Genomic DNA, 13,751 nt, shown 5'->3' on the forward strand with positions numbered 1-13,751 from the left:
AATATAACAACTTTACGCTGTTCCGACAATGCTAAAAAATCTTTATAAAGTTGTAATTTATTGTAAAGACATTATTTAGAAACAAACTGCAAAGTTTATCCGTTAGAACATTAAACTAGAACTTTCCTTTTGGAGGTTATGTTCGAAGTTCTTGACTCTTTAACGGAAATTGAACTTGATAACCTTCTAGAAATAACTAATACAGAAGAGAGCTGGCATGTCTCAGATACTTTTTTTTTTGTTTTGACTTTAAGGAATTATTTCCAAAACTCAGAAAATTATTTTGAAATTTTGTATAGACATAGAGTTTAGTATACTCTTTAGAATAGACTTTATTAAAATAATTCGATTAGTGTTTTTGTCACATGTATTTAAATAATCAAAGAATAATCTACCACGTCTCAAACTACCTGCGTCTCAAAGATACACCAGATGAAAAAAATATGCTTTAATTGAAATTTTGAGGTTATGGTTTTAGTTAATTTACAAATTTACCGTTTCTGCGTTTTCTTTAACATCATAAGAATTGTGAATTTCGGCATTGAAATTTTTGCAACCTGAAGTAAAGGTTAGAAACGAATATATGTGGTTATGCTCATTTTTTATTTCCTGAAAGCTTGTATTGAATGACTTGAAAAAAGAAGTTTCTTCGTTAATTTGACAAAACATTTTTTTTGTATATCAAATAACATCCATTTGATAAACTTTTAACTATCAAAAGAAGTTATAGGGTAAGTGTGCCGAATTTCGGCATAATTGCATGGAAGCGTCAAAGTCTTAAGTTTGAATGTAATTATTTTAAATTCAAATTGATTTTTTTGAATTCTTTCTTCTTAAAGAATGTTGCTTGGAACCTTGTAAAGAGTTTACCGTCTTTATTTACTCTAAAATCATTCTTAATAAATTTTAAAATGAATAAAAATATTGACATAGCTTTGGTGCCCTATTTCGGCCACTTTGATTCTCAGAGTTTCTTGCCCTTTGGGAATTCTTCCAATGTCTTTTTCACGTCATTTCATTTGTCGAATCTACATTTTTTGTAATTCTTTTGCATTGTATAATCTCTAGAGTACGTAACATCTAAAAGTTCATGGAAATTCGAGGAACAAAAAAGGTGGCCGAAATTGCAAGCTGGCCGGAATTTGGCACACTTACCCTAAATATTTTTTATTCGGAATAGAAGCAACAAATATAGGACAAAGTACATTTTAAGATTGCTTAAGTAAACTTTACTTGTTGTCATCTTAATTGTTGGCTTTTTCTTCCTCTTTCAGCGTGTTGCTGCTCATCAACAACAATTAGCGGCTCAAAGTGAGTACTAAACAATATTTTCTCAAACTTTTAACAAAATACAAAAGAATTCTTAGAAGTGGTTGGGGTAAGTAATTGAAGAGGAAGAAAGTCACGAAAAGCGTGATTGAAACTTCCAAAAGAAAACAACTTCCAAGTTTGTCGGAATAGCAAGTAGATGGTGTCGGCAATTGGCGCGAAAAATCGTGTGTGAGCTTTTACACACCACAAATGGAAATGTGAATGTGCTAGAGCTTTTTCCCACACATTATATACACATATTTAACTTTTCTTATTGAGGAGGGATTCTGATGAATGTTTCACGTGAATCTGCGTGAAAATTGTCAATTGAAAATATCACCTGCAAAGGTGATCTTTTATGGAGATGGAAAAAGCTCACGAAGGTCATTGACTTTGGTGTCTGAGTGAAAGAGAGAACTTTTTTTTTCGTGTATACAAAAGACGTGTGTGAGAAATAGAGAATTGTTAAGTAACAATATTATAAATATAAATTCCCTCTAGCAGCCTTGACCGATATTGAGAAGATGTGTTTAAAACCGTATGTAATTTTTTTCTCTTGTTGTTACAATCTCGCGCACAATTTTCGCGAGGAATTAGAGGAGAATTTTAATGAGTCGCAACAAAGTCACATCCACTCAAGGATCTCAAAAGTATTGCCTTTGTTTTGATTGCTTGAATTCCGCAGAGAGAACGATATAAATATTCCCTGGATTTTTGTTGTTGTTTAGTCCAGATCTCTTATGAAGCGGAATATTTGAAAAAAGTAACGTTTCGCTGTCCGTTTTTACAATTCCCCGTAACTTTGAGTTTAGAGACCAAACGGTAAGAGATACTGACTTGAATATCCGATGACCCCTCCCCCATAATTGAATATTTTCACTAAAGAGAACCAATATTACATATTTTCTAAAATAACTTCATTTTTGGATATGTTTTGAAATTAAACTTGGTTGACCTTAGAAAGTATTGATTCCAATAAGGGTTAACCGATTATACCGAAAAACTGCAAAAAAAAAACGTGCAGTAAAAAAATCAAAATGGGCAGTAAAAAATTAAAAATGAGCTGTAAAATTATAAATCAGTAAATTATAAATAGTTAGTAAAAAACTTACATCTTTACAAAAATGGGTCTAATTTATAAATATCATTTAAAATTTTTGCAGATAAAATGAAAGAGCCCTTTATTTTCCCTTTGCTAAAATTTGGACGATATTATCACTGTTTCGATTTTTTGTTACTGCTCATTTATAACTTTTTACTTCTCATTTATACAATGGGCTTGAAAAACTGGTTAAACCGGTTTAAAAGCGTTTCTTTACGGATATTTTAAAATTTACTTTAGGCTTAGGTTTTAAACCGGTTAACCGGTTTCAGAGTAATCCAAAACCGATTAACCCTCTATTCTAAAAACCCGGTTATTTGGAAGCACTATTGGAAATTCGTGATAAATCGCCATCTTATGTCCTAGACACACTTACGACTTAAACCGAGAGACGACTCAACGTAATTATAATCAAAATAATGATTCGACTGAATTCCTATCAATTTCCCATTAACTAAACAATTTCTCAATTTAAGCCTAGAGTCGGATTAGTCAGAAATTGATGGAAATGTAATCTGCTCATTATTTTGATTATTATTACGGTAAGCTGTCTCTCGGCTTAAATCATATGCATGTCTATATGTAGAAAAATTAAAATAAATCTCAATCTAATGCCTATTCTAATGTGGAATGAAAAAGTCAGTATTAACGATTTGACACTTTACAAAAGCAGAAGTGTAAAATATTTAATCTTGTCATTGACAGCTTAATTTCATTTGACATAATTTTTGTAGTTCTAATACTCACCGCTATGAGCGCAAAACAGTGTCCCCCATGTATATATTTTTAAGGGGTATGGAAACTTCTTAAAAGTAAGATATGAAAGATAGAGGTTAATTCAAGCTTTAATTTACGCTTATCCTGTCAGACATGTTCTTTTTCTCCGATTTTAAATTAAACGAACAAAGTAGTATGAACGAACTACTTTAAATCGATAATAATAAACTGCTCTCATCAGAAAATCATTTTCAGTGACAAATTTACAGAATTTTCGAACTCGTAAGTTCGAGCAATCTGCGAATTTTATATTGGTATTGTTTATTCTTGCAGCAAAGAAAGAAATTGAGGAAATTCTTATGATTTCAGTTCATTGAATTTAAAATTTCTTGCTTTCTTCCTTCATTTCCTTTTGCAATTGAGGCTGGAGACTAGAATTCTATGCTTTCTAGAATGCGGAATATCAGTTACTGTTTTTGTTGTTTTTTTTTGCAATTCATTAATTCTCTAGCAATTTCTCTTCTTCTCACGAGAAGTCTCCATGTGATCAAGTCAAGATAGATCACATAATTTAATTCATTTGTTTACGTGTGTTTTTTTATTGTATTTTCACACACTGAATAATTTATTTTCATTCGCGGTGTATATAACTTTTGTGTATTGTTTCATTTATTCAGCACACATACTAGACTTTTCTATACTCGATTTTATATATTCTTTTTTTTTTAATGTTTTTTTGTTGGGGAAAACTCGCTTAGGAGAAGACAAGAACGTGTTCTTCCACCTACTTTATATTGTTGAACCACATTTGTGGTCTTTCTTTCTCGTTTTCGCACAAATTTCCCGTCTCACTTTGAGAAACGTGCCACAAATTCTGGGGTAAGCAGTGCTTAGAAAATTGTACCACTGATAGATAATTTTCTGAGCTTAATTTCTTTTACACGAATCTATTTGCAAAATTGGAGAATTTTTTTTATCAATTTTCTTTTAATAACTGAAGGAAAATGCAAAGTCTTCGTTTGAGTAAATGCGAAATAATGCATTGACACAATTTTTTGAAGATTTTCGTACTTTACGTTGATATAAAATCATTATTGTGTAAAGAATTTTTGGATTAAACTTTGATAATATTTTTAATTAGGCTGTTGAAATAAATTTTATAAAACCGAAAATATGAACTACATATCCGCATTACATGATAAATACATATTTTATGATAAAAGATTCATAATAAGAAAACCTTATCTATTAGGGAATATTTTATTGAAATTCAATCTATAATTTGGCATATCGATCATCCAGAATCTTATAAAATATTTTAGTCTCACCGTATTTTTTTTAACTGGCTAAAGCTTCATGTACTTTGAAAGCTTTGAAGATCTAGTCGACCCTTGAATGCAAAGAGACTGATATATATTTTTGGAATTTTATATGTTTGAGAAATAATCCAAATAAATATTTTGGAATCTAAAAAATACATTTTAAATTTTTGAAGGTCAAAGTGCAACCACTCTGGTTGCCTTATTTCTTAATTAATTTGGTTAAATTTGTCGTATTAATTAATTGGCCTTTCTACAATATTTATTTTTTATTTATCTGTAATATTCATTTATCCGATTTTATCACACAAAAATTTTAAAATTTGTCATAATGGCAATCTGGTTGTTCAGGATAATCGCTTATAGATTATTTACATAAGTTTCCTTTACGTAATCCTTTATAGCCAAATTTTGCAGGCTAAATATTCTCGAGGATTAGTCTGACTATATTTGGACCTTCAGAATCCGACCAGTAGTTTAGGACCTTGAACTGTAATTCGTTGCACAGGCAATGAAATACTTGAGCCATAAAGGGAAATTTTCAAGTTCCTCTGCTTTTCTGTCTTTTCCACAAATGTATTGGCTTCCATGGCGTTCTAATGCATACGTGTTGTGCTCCCGAAGTATAAGGCTTAAATGTAAAAATGATATCTAAGCCAATGTACTGAAATTTTCGCTTCACTGAGAGAAGGTCTTCAAATAAATAAGTGTGAAAATGAGTGTTGAAATAACTCCGCCCGAAATGAGACTTGATAATGCACACATTCCCTACATTGAGTGTTGAATTAAAGGTATTTTTTTTAAATGAGTGCTGTAACAAGTCGCACTAAGGCTTGGTTAAACTCTCATCATGCTTGAGCGTATTAGTGTTGGTACAAACCTTATATTTCTATGATGAGACTAACGCCAACGCTAAAATAAGTGTTCATCGAGTGTTTCATGAACACTCATGAGTATCTGCCGTATAGATACAAAATCGACGTACTCGAATTCTAATAAAGAAGTCAATTTCACTTAATAATTTTAACGTCACTACCACCGTACAAGCTTTTTTGACAATAAATTCTTTTCATTTGCTATTATTTTCTAATTTCTTAGCAAATTTTGTCAATTTTCACCGAAGTCAACACACTTTTTCTATAATTTTAGCCGTCCGACTCTTGTTGAGTGATACGTCCGACATGTTAAATTTTTTTTTATTGGGATGCAACATCATAAACAAATCTTTTAAACATTTGACTATTCAGGTCTTTTCCATACAAAATATTTATCACACAACACTCACTCCAGAGACTTAAGCAAGCCGTCTGAACCACAAAACTCAATTTTCCAAAAATATAGTTCGTTCAATTTTCATACAAAACACTCCTTAATTTTCAACTTATTTCTGTCGGCACTGTCTTTTTCCGGATCACAACACAACTGTTTACCGGAGGAGCTTTTCCTCCCAATTTCCACTATTATAATTATTGAAAAATACGCGAAAACTATCACTACTTCGCAAAATAATTGCACTGTGAATTAATATTTTGTATGCCATTTGACAATTCTCAGCGAGTGAAAGAGCAACACTAATTGGAAGCCACTGGAAAGTTCTCACACTCGATGAGGCTTGAATTTATCATTCATGAGTGTTGGAAGAAGCCTCAAGCGTAATACCAAGCCTCATATGAGGGTGGGTTGATTCGAGTGTTGGATTTTAGTTGTGACAACACTCATTTCGTGTCCTGGTAACACTCAACCTTCTCTCAGTGTTCAAAACAGGCATTTGGGGCTATGAGGAGTCCTAGGGCGTATTTTAGTGATGGAGTGAGTCTGTTGTGAATAATTCACTATGGGGCAGCGGGGCAGCCTTGAAATTGGGCTTCTTTCTCGTACTTTTAAATGAAACTAGACCTTATCAAGATGCAATTTAGGTAGGCAAACCAATTAGGATGCTAAACTACATTATGATAAGTCTCATTTTCATTTAAAAATAGGAGAAAAAATCTGATTTCAAAGCTGCCTCACTTGTCCCTACCCCTAGTCATGTAAGAGACAAATTCTTTGTACTATTCTTAAAGTTTCAATTTCTTGCACTATTTGAAATGGTTATGTACATGTTTCAAAAGAATGAAGTACCCCTGCCTACAATTACTAATTTGCTGTTAATTTTCCACAAAGTCTCTCCATATGGTTGTTGATTGTGGGCTTGTCTCTATTACTATTTGAATTTACAGTCGCTGTATATTTATTGATAACAACAACATTGGAATGGTAGTGTGGGAGATTTTTTCTTTCTCCTATATCTTCTTACTTAGTTTGTTGTGTTTTTCTTTTCGTGTGTGCGGTGTCTATATAGAGAAAAAAAATTATTATCTGTTTGCTTGAGCTTTTAAAAGCTCTCCTTCTTAGCGGCAAAATCAACTTCCAAACAATTGCGTCATTTAGAGAGATGAGATTGTATATATATATATATTTTCTAATACTTGAATACTGGGTTTTGTGGTTGTGTGCTTGAGATTAATTCCTCTCTCTCTCTCTTTGAGATAATTGGTATATCTTATTAAATTTTATAAGAAATTATGAAGATATATTTGCGTGATTATTTCATACTGTGTGTTGATGAGATTGTTAATATATATATGGTAAATATTTGGTGTGGAGCCGTGGATAGTGGGTTGTGATATGGGGAGGATGTGAATATATATATGTAGAGTTGAGAGCGAGAGAGAGGAAAACGCGTTTGTAAATTTATTCGCGCGTCTAGCAAATTTATTAATAAAAAGATAAATAAAAGAATAAGAGATTGCTGTGGCTGTTGTGCTTGAAAGGAGGGAAATTGACGATGGATGACGATGTATATAATGAAAGAATATCAACCAATACACCAACAAAAAAGACAAATACCGATGAGAGTGAGATTTTATTCCTTGGGCCAAACTTGAAGCTTGAGCTGTGACTCTGTTTAGTTCACTTTCAGACGTTGCATTGAGTAGAATTGTAAAAGCACGCAAACAAGAGGCAGGCTTTTAAGATTATTGTAGCTCTGTAAAGCCGAAAAATTGAACTTTAAGAATTTTTTCTGGATAGAAGAATTGAAAGTGTGCTGTGAGAATTTTGTGAAAAATTGTGAACTTACACAGAAGAGAAGATAAATTAAAGTGTCTGACTAATTGAATGTTTGTGACATTGAAAGGGAAGCACACACGCATTTTCGTGGGCAAAATAAATATTACGAAAAAAAACTGAGAGTAGGCAAACACGAGAATGAATTATTCAAAGTGGATTCATCAAAGTATAGTTATTTTATTGGATTGATTGTTGATGTTGAGAGAGTCATCCCAAGTATCGCGCCGGCAGTAAACACGTTGCTCAACAAAGACTGTCTACGTGATCATCAACAAGTATGAATAAAATGTTGAACAATTTGCAACAAATTATTCTTCCCATTCACCACTTTTATTTCCACCTTTAAACTTTTTTGCTGGTATTTCAGGAAATAATCAAGCACTAGCACACCCATACTTTGGGGATTAATTAATTACAGAAAGGCAAAAAAAAAGAGAATTTTTCGAGATATCTTGAAGTTATTTCTTGGACAATGTTGATCATTTTTATCTTATCTACCTGGGTAGAACTTTAATGATTTGATGTTCATTACTCCTTTGAGGAATTAGCTTTTGAGACATGAGTGAGATTATTTTATGTGTTAGAGGTGTTCTTTGGTCAAGACCGTTCCCACAAAGCTTTATTTTGCGTCTTTTCATTGCTTGGATTCCCGAGGAAAGAAGAAATTTGGGGAAAAGAAAGGTCTTTGATATTTATTTTATCGGTTTATCGGTTCCGGATTTAGAGGCTAAACGGTTAGGATTAACTATTTTATGATGGAATGGGCAGAGAGAAGTGGGGCAGTTTTGAAATTGGTAATAACCAATTGTGAAACTAAATTGCATTATGATAAGGTTTAGTTCCATTTAAACATAGGAGAAGCCCATGTTTAAACGTACCCCAATTCAAACGTGTCCCACTTCTCTAACTGCTTAAATGACTATTTCGTCATTAGGATAAGATGGGGTAATTTGGAACAGGGAGACTTTGTAACGGTTTGATATGGCAAAAGGAAAAGGAAAAACAACGAAGAAGTACTTTCAAATTAAAGTCTCGTACTTCTTCGTGGTTTTCTTTTTCTCTTTGACCGTCTGGGACAGTGAGAAAATCTCAAAATCCTAAAATACACATGATTCTGAATTACCCCATCTTACCCAACGTTCCTACACTGAGAAAAAAAAGAGAGTGCGATTAACATTTTTTCCTCATAAATTTAACACTTTTTAGGTGTACAAACATATCAACATTTTTTTAATGTTAATTTTACACCTTATTAAGTGTAAAATTAACATGAAAAAGGGTACCTTTAACTCCTAATATACTTAAAAAGGGTAATAATTACACCGATTTCGGATCGATACTGCAGGGTAAAATTAACATTTCCGGAATGTTATATTAACTTTTTCGGATTTCCCTCAGTGTATAAACTTGATTACAGGGACCTCTCAGGATTTCTTTTTTCCATACGTTTTTGCATAGAGGCACTGAAGACTATTGGCAAGTTTTTCTCTGAAGAGAATTAACCTATCAGTCTAATATATTTCGAAAACGTGCATTAAAAACTATCTATAAATACATATTTCATAATGTTCGCCGAAATAATACAAGAACTACGAGCAAATTTGTTTAATTCGCGGTGCAATGGCTGCAAAATTTTTACAAGAAGAATTGGAAAATAGCTTCACTTTTTATTTGGCTTGATGGGCCCCTGCTTGATTAATTATTTCTTTGTGTTTTTTGTTTTTAAATTAAAGACAAAATTAATCAAAAATTTAGCAATGATCAATACCAATTATCTCGTGCAACACCCCATTTTCCACTTATCCGAGACACGTTCCCTCTTCTAAGCATAGCAACGAAATAATCTTCTAAAAAACTATTCATACAGAAATTAACCAGGATTTCATTCTGGTCACGTTCGTAAATTTAACTTCTTGGTTCATTAGAGAGATCACGTGATTCTCGATTACAATCTGAATTGGCTGAAATTGATGATTTTCCTCATTTCTTAACACTAAACTTCCAGACCGTTTTTAGTCATATTTCCTAGCACTCTCCGTCAAATAACAGACTGCGGTAGGGTAGGATATTTAACAAATGTTTCTTGAAGAAGAGGAAAAAATTAAAATTTAAACACTGAAGAATGTATTACTTGCATATTTTATGAAATTCATAAAGTTTTATAGTGACATTGCACCGTTTAAATACGTGTTATTTTTAAAAAGTTTTAAACGGGCTAATTTGATTAGTTGGGCTTGGTTAAACTCCTATCGTGTTTGAGCATATCAGTGTTGGTGCAAGCCTCATATTTCTATGATAAGTCTAACGGCAAAGCTCAAATAAGTGTTTATCGAGTTTTCCATGAACACTCGTGAGTGTTTCATAAGCATTCGGAGTGTACAGTGAAACAATTGTCATGCGTTAAAATAAACCTCGAGTGTAATGTCAACCCTCATGTGAGGGTTGGGATTACACACTCAATCTTCTCCCAATGTAGATATGATTTTTTTATAGATGACTTAGGGTGATGCAATTTTTAGTGAAAGTTTGTAATACGTTTTATTAAATTCCGTGGTACAATTGAACAGTTGTTAGACGATTTCGTATTGGATATTACACTCATTATATTCTTCAAATTGTTATTATCTTGATAGTTTCTAGCATCTCTTGGAGGTAACTAGTGTATTTTCAAGAAACCAAGAAATTTAGAGTTTTTCAATCTTGAAACACTGAAGCTATTATTTACACCGCCGCATTTAATTCAGATTTAATTAGTCCTAAATCCGATTTTGGGACAATACAGTCTCTATCTAATGTGAAGATGTAAATGGCCTTGCATTCTCTCTTTATGGGATATTTTCTTTCTTTAAGGGATAAAATTTCCTAGGAAATTTAAATAAGGATTGAAAAGCTTTTTTCCAATCCCACAGAGTGGGATTGGAAGTGTGGTATTGAGTGTATTTATAAAATTTAAAAGTTATTCTTGCTGGATTTCGAAAAATGTGGGATTGATATTGTAAGATATATATCCTCATACTATATTAATATTGGTATTCAGTTTTGGAATTCGTGGGATTGGATTTTTTCTATGTGGGATTAACTTAGCAAAATTCATTAGTTTTGGTATTCACTTTTAAAGAAAGTTAAGGTAAATAATTTTGATTTATCTTCTCATTTCGAGCACCCAGTGAATTTCCTTTAGGCCAATGATTTTCTTACTTCAGTGCTATGTTGTTTCAAGTAATTTTATCTAATTCTTTCATCTTCATTAGATCTTCCTTTTCTCTCAGAGAGTCAATACCACAGAATCTTCTGGAGATTTTCTTTCACACGCAATTTTCCAATTAAATTAAATTGAAGACGATGCATTTGGGTTTCTTTTTTAGGAGAGATCTTAAGCCAAAATGGCAATGTAAGTAAATTTGCAAATAAGCATTTTTTTATTGGCACATAAATTGCATAGTTCGTAAGGTGCTAATAGCAATCTCTTCGATGTATAGTGTTTCGATTAATTGTCGAGTTGATCGGTGTGAAACATAACAAATAACTTTATGACTTTGTTTAAATACAGAGAGTCAAAGAGAATGATGATTTGAGTGCAAAAATGCAAATTTCAATGTCACATTCGTGCGATTCTTCAACCGCGACTTTTTTTTTTGTAAAGTTTATAAAAGTTTGTCCTCTCCAACTGAGACATTTCCTCGTGTTTGTGTTTTAGTTCCTCTTTCCATTCAGGTGATTTTTTTTGGATGTTTCGTTTTTTTTTGGGCAATCAAAAAGGTGATGAAAAAATCATTGGAAATTGAAATGAAATGCTAAATCTCAACGTGGTTTTTAAGCCGGTTTCTGGGGTGAATAGAATTGTGACCTAATATCCACGTCATTTGCTCTCGTGTTTTCCAGAGGTTCCCCTTCAAAATTCAATTTTCTTCATGGCCATTCTTTTCATTTGCTGACGATTGCTCAATGTCGTTTCCCAGTTGTCCAGTTGAGTTTCTTCTTTCGCTCAAATGGATAGGGTTTCTTGCAGAGTGCAAAAAAAAATCAACATAACAGGAGGTATCAAGTAGCATTCAGGTGGTGAAGAATTTGAGAAATTGGTGTTGCATTTTAGTGCGCATTTGTAATACAAAACTTCAAATTCTTATGGAAAGTTGTAGTTTGGCAGCAATTTTTATTTCGCACTCCGGAAAAATCCAGCAAAAAAATCTATTCCCGGCGAACAGCATGTTTATATTGAATTGTTTAGAAAATTTATTATGGTAATCATTACTCGTCATCTGTTTACTTGGAAAGAAATAGTTACTTTACCCGGCAGTCGTACACTGAGATAAATCCGAAAAAGTTAAAATAACATTCTGGAAATGTAAATTTTACCCTGCAGTATTGATTAAAAATCGGTGTAAATATTACCCTTTTTAGGTGTATTTGAGGTTAAAATTATCCTTGTTCATGTTAATTTTACCCATTTTACCCTTAAAAATGTGTAAAATTAACATTAAAAAATGTTGATATATTTTTACATCTAAAAAGTGTTAAAGTTCTGAGGAAAAAAGTTAATCGCACCCTCTTTTTTCCTCAGTGTAGCAATGCTTACGAAAGTAAGGTTAGTGTTACTAAGTAAAGTTGGGGCAATCTAAACGCCAATGTCACATTTACATTGTCACGCTGTAATTGCTTCGTTCTATGTATTTCATTTTACACCCCATTTGGCACCTTAGTGACCCCTTAGCACTAAGGCCTTAATTAATATCCAGATATATACATTATTAGGTGAGATTCTTAACAATCTCACCTACTATAATCCTAACAAAATTTCATGTCGTCCGATCGACCTCAAATTTGGCCAAAATGTGTTTCGCCACTTCCTGATTCCGAATATATATGTGGCTAAGTTACGTTCCCGGCCGGCCGGCCGGCCGCTCTTTGGAGCTTAATAGCTCCTAAACTAAAAAAGATATCGACTTGCGGTTTTCGGCAAAGGTTATATATCGGGTGAAAATTGCAACTTGGTGCATAGACCCCCCACCCCCCACCCCTCCTTCCGCCATTTTGAAGACCCCCCTTTTTTTGTTTTCTCAATAGCTCTGCCCCTATGGCATCGAGCGGGCTCAAATTTTAGTATGTTATAGCTGGGCCTTAGAGCTTTCCATCAATACCAAACTTAAGGTCCCCCGACCCCCCTGACCCGAGCTATAAGGGTCCAAAAAAAAATTCTTAAAATGGCCATAACTCCGGTTCTAATTGTCAGAATTTAAAAAGTGAGGGCTTTTTGGAAAGCTCTCGTGAAATGCCACTTCCCCTTCTAACATCGCAAGTTCATAAAACCACCGCTAGGGGCGCTTTTTTTAAAAAGAAAATTTTTAAATCTTAAAAGTTAAATAACTCAAAAATTCCATTGTGCATCGGGCTGAATTTTTAGTATGTTGTAGCCGTTGATTATACCTATCAAACAAAAAAAACCTTAAGTCGATCTAAAACCCCTGACCCGAGCTATAAGGGGTCAAAGTTCGAACATTGACCGGCCTCTATCTCCGGTTCTAATTAACATAGCGACCTAAATTTTACCTTTTTGGTTTCGTCTCGATGAGCACTTTCAGATGGAAGTTCAAAAAGTCACCACAGGTGGCGCTGTGATAGCGTCAAAATTCATCGAAATTCAAAGTCACTTTTCTCAAAAACGGCATTGTGCAAGTTAATGAAATTTTAGTATGTTGTAGTCCAGTCTAGGACGTTTCCAAAATGGTGCGTATGTGCGCTGTGGTTTCAATAGAACCGGAGATATGAGGGGTCAAAGTTCACAAAATTAAAAAAATCATATCTCCGGTTCTATGTGACCGATTTTGATGAGTGAGGGCTTAAACGAAAGATCTCACCAAATGCTACAACTTTCTAGAATATTTGAACTTCGTGGGACCAACACCAGGGGCGCCACAGTCGAAAAACCAATTTCAATATCACATAACCTCAATTATCTCGACTGTCGCTGAACCGATTTTGATGATTACTTCAACATAATTGTAGAGCACATTTGTCTCTACATTTCGTCCATACATCATTTTCCGCTCAGACTACGCTATCACTCCGATTTTGCCGTTTAAGTGTGAAAAAATTGATTTTTCCAATAATAACGCTTTGAAATCACTCAGATGCCAATTTGACTGCCTCTACTCCACCGAGACACTTAAAATAGGGGTTTAAATGGAAAGTCC

The 13,751-nt window shown here is 33.3% G+C and overlaps 1 protein-coding gene across 1 annotated transcript in view; it reads left to right on the top strand.

Moving 5' to 3' along the window:
• LOC129799236 (uncharacterized) overlaps positions 1–13,751 on the top strand; it is a 144,223-nt gene that overhangs the window by 58,827 nt on the left and 71,645 nt on the right. The window contains exon 7 of the mRNA XM_055842952.1: positions 1,275–1,311. Coding sequence (XP_055698927.1) covers positions 1,275–1,311 — 37 coding nt within the window. The remainder of the gene's footprint in view (positions 1–1,274; positions 1,312–13,751) is intronic.

The sequence above is a fragment of the Phlebotomus papatasi genome, chromosome 1 (assembly GCF_024763615.1).
Source record: "Phlebotomus papatasi isolate M1 chromosome 1, Ppap_2.1, whole genome shotgun sequence".
NCBI lineage: Eukaryota > Metazoa > Arthropoda > Insecta > Diptera > Psychodidae > Phlebotomus > Phlebotomus papatasi.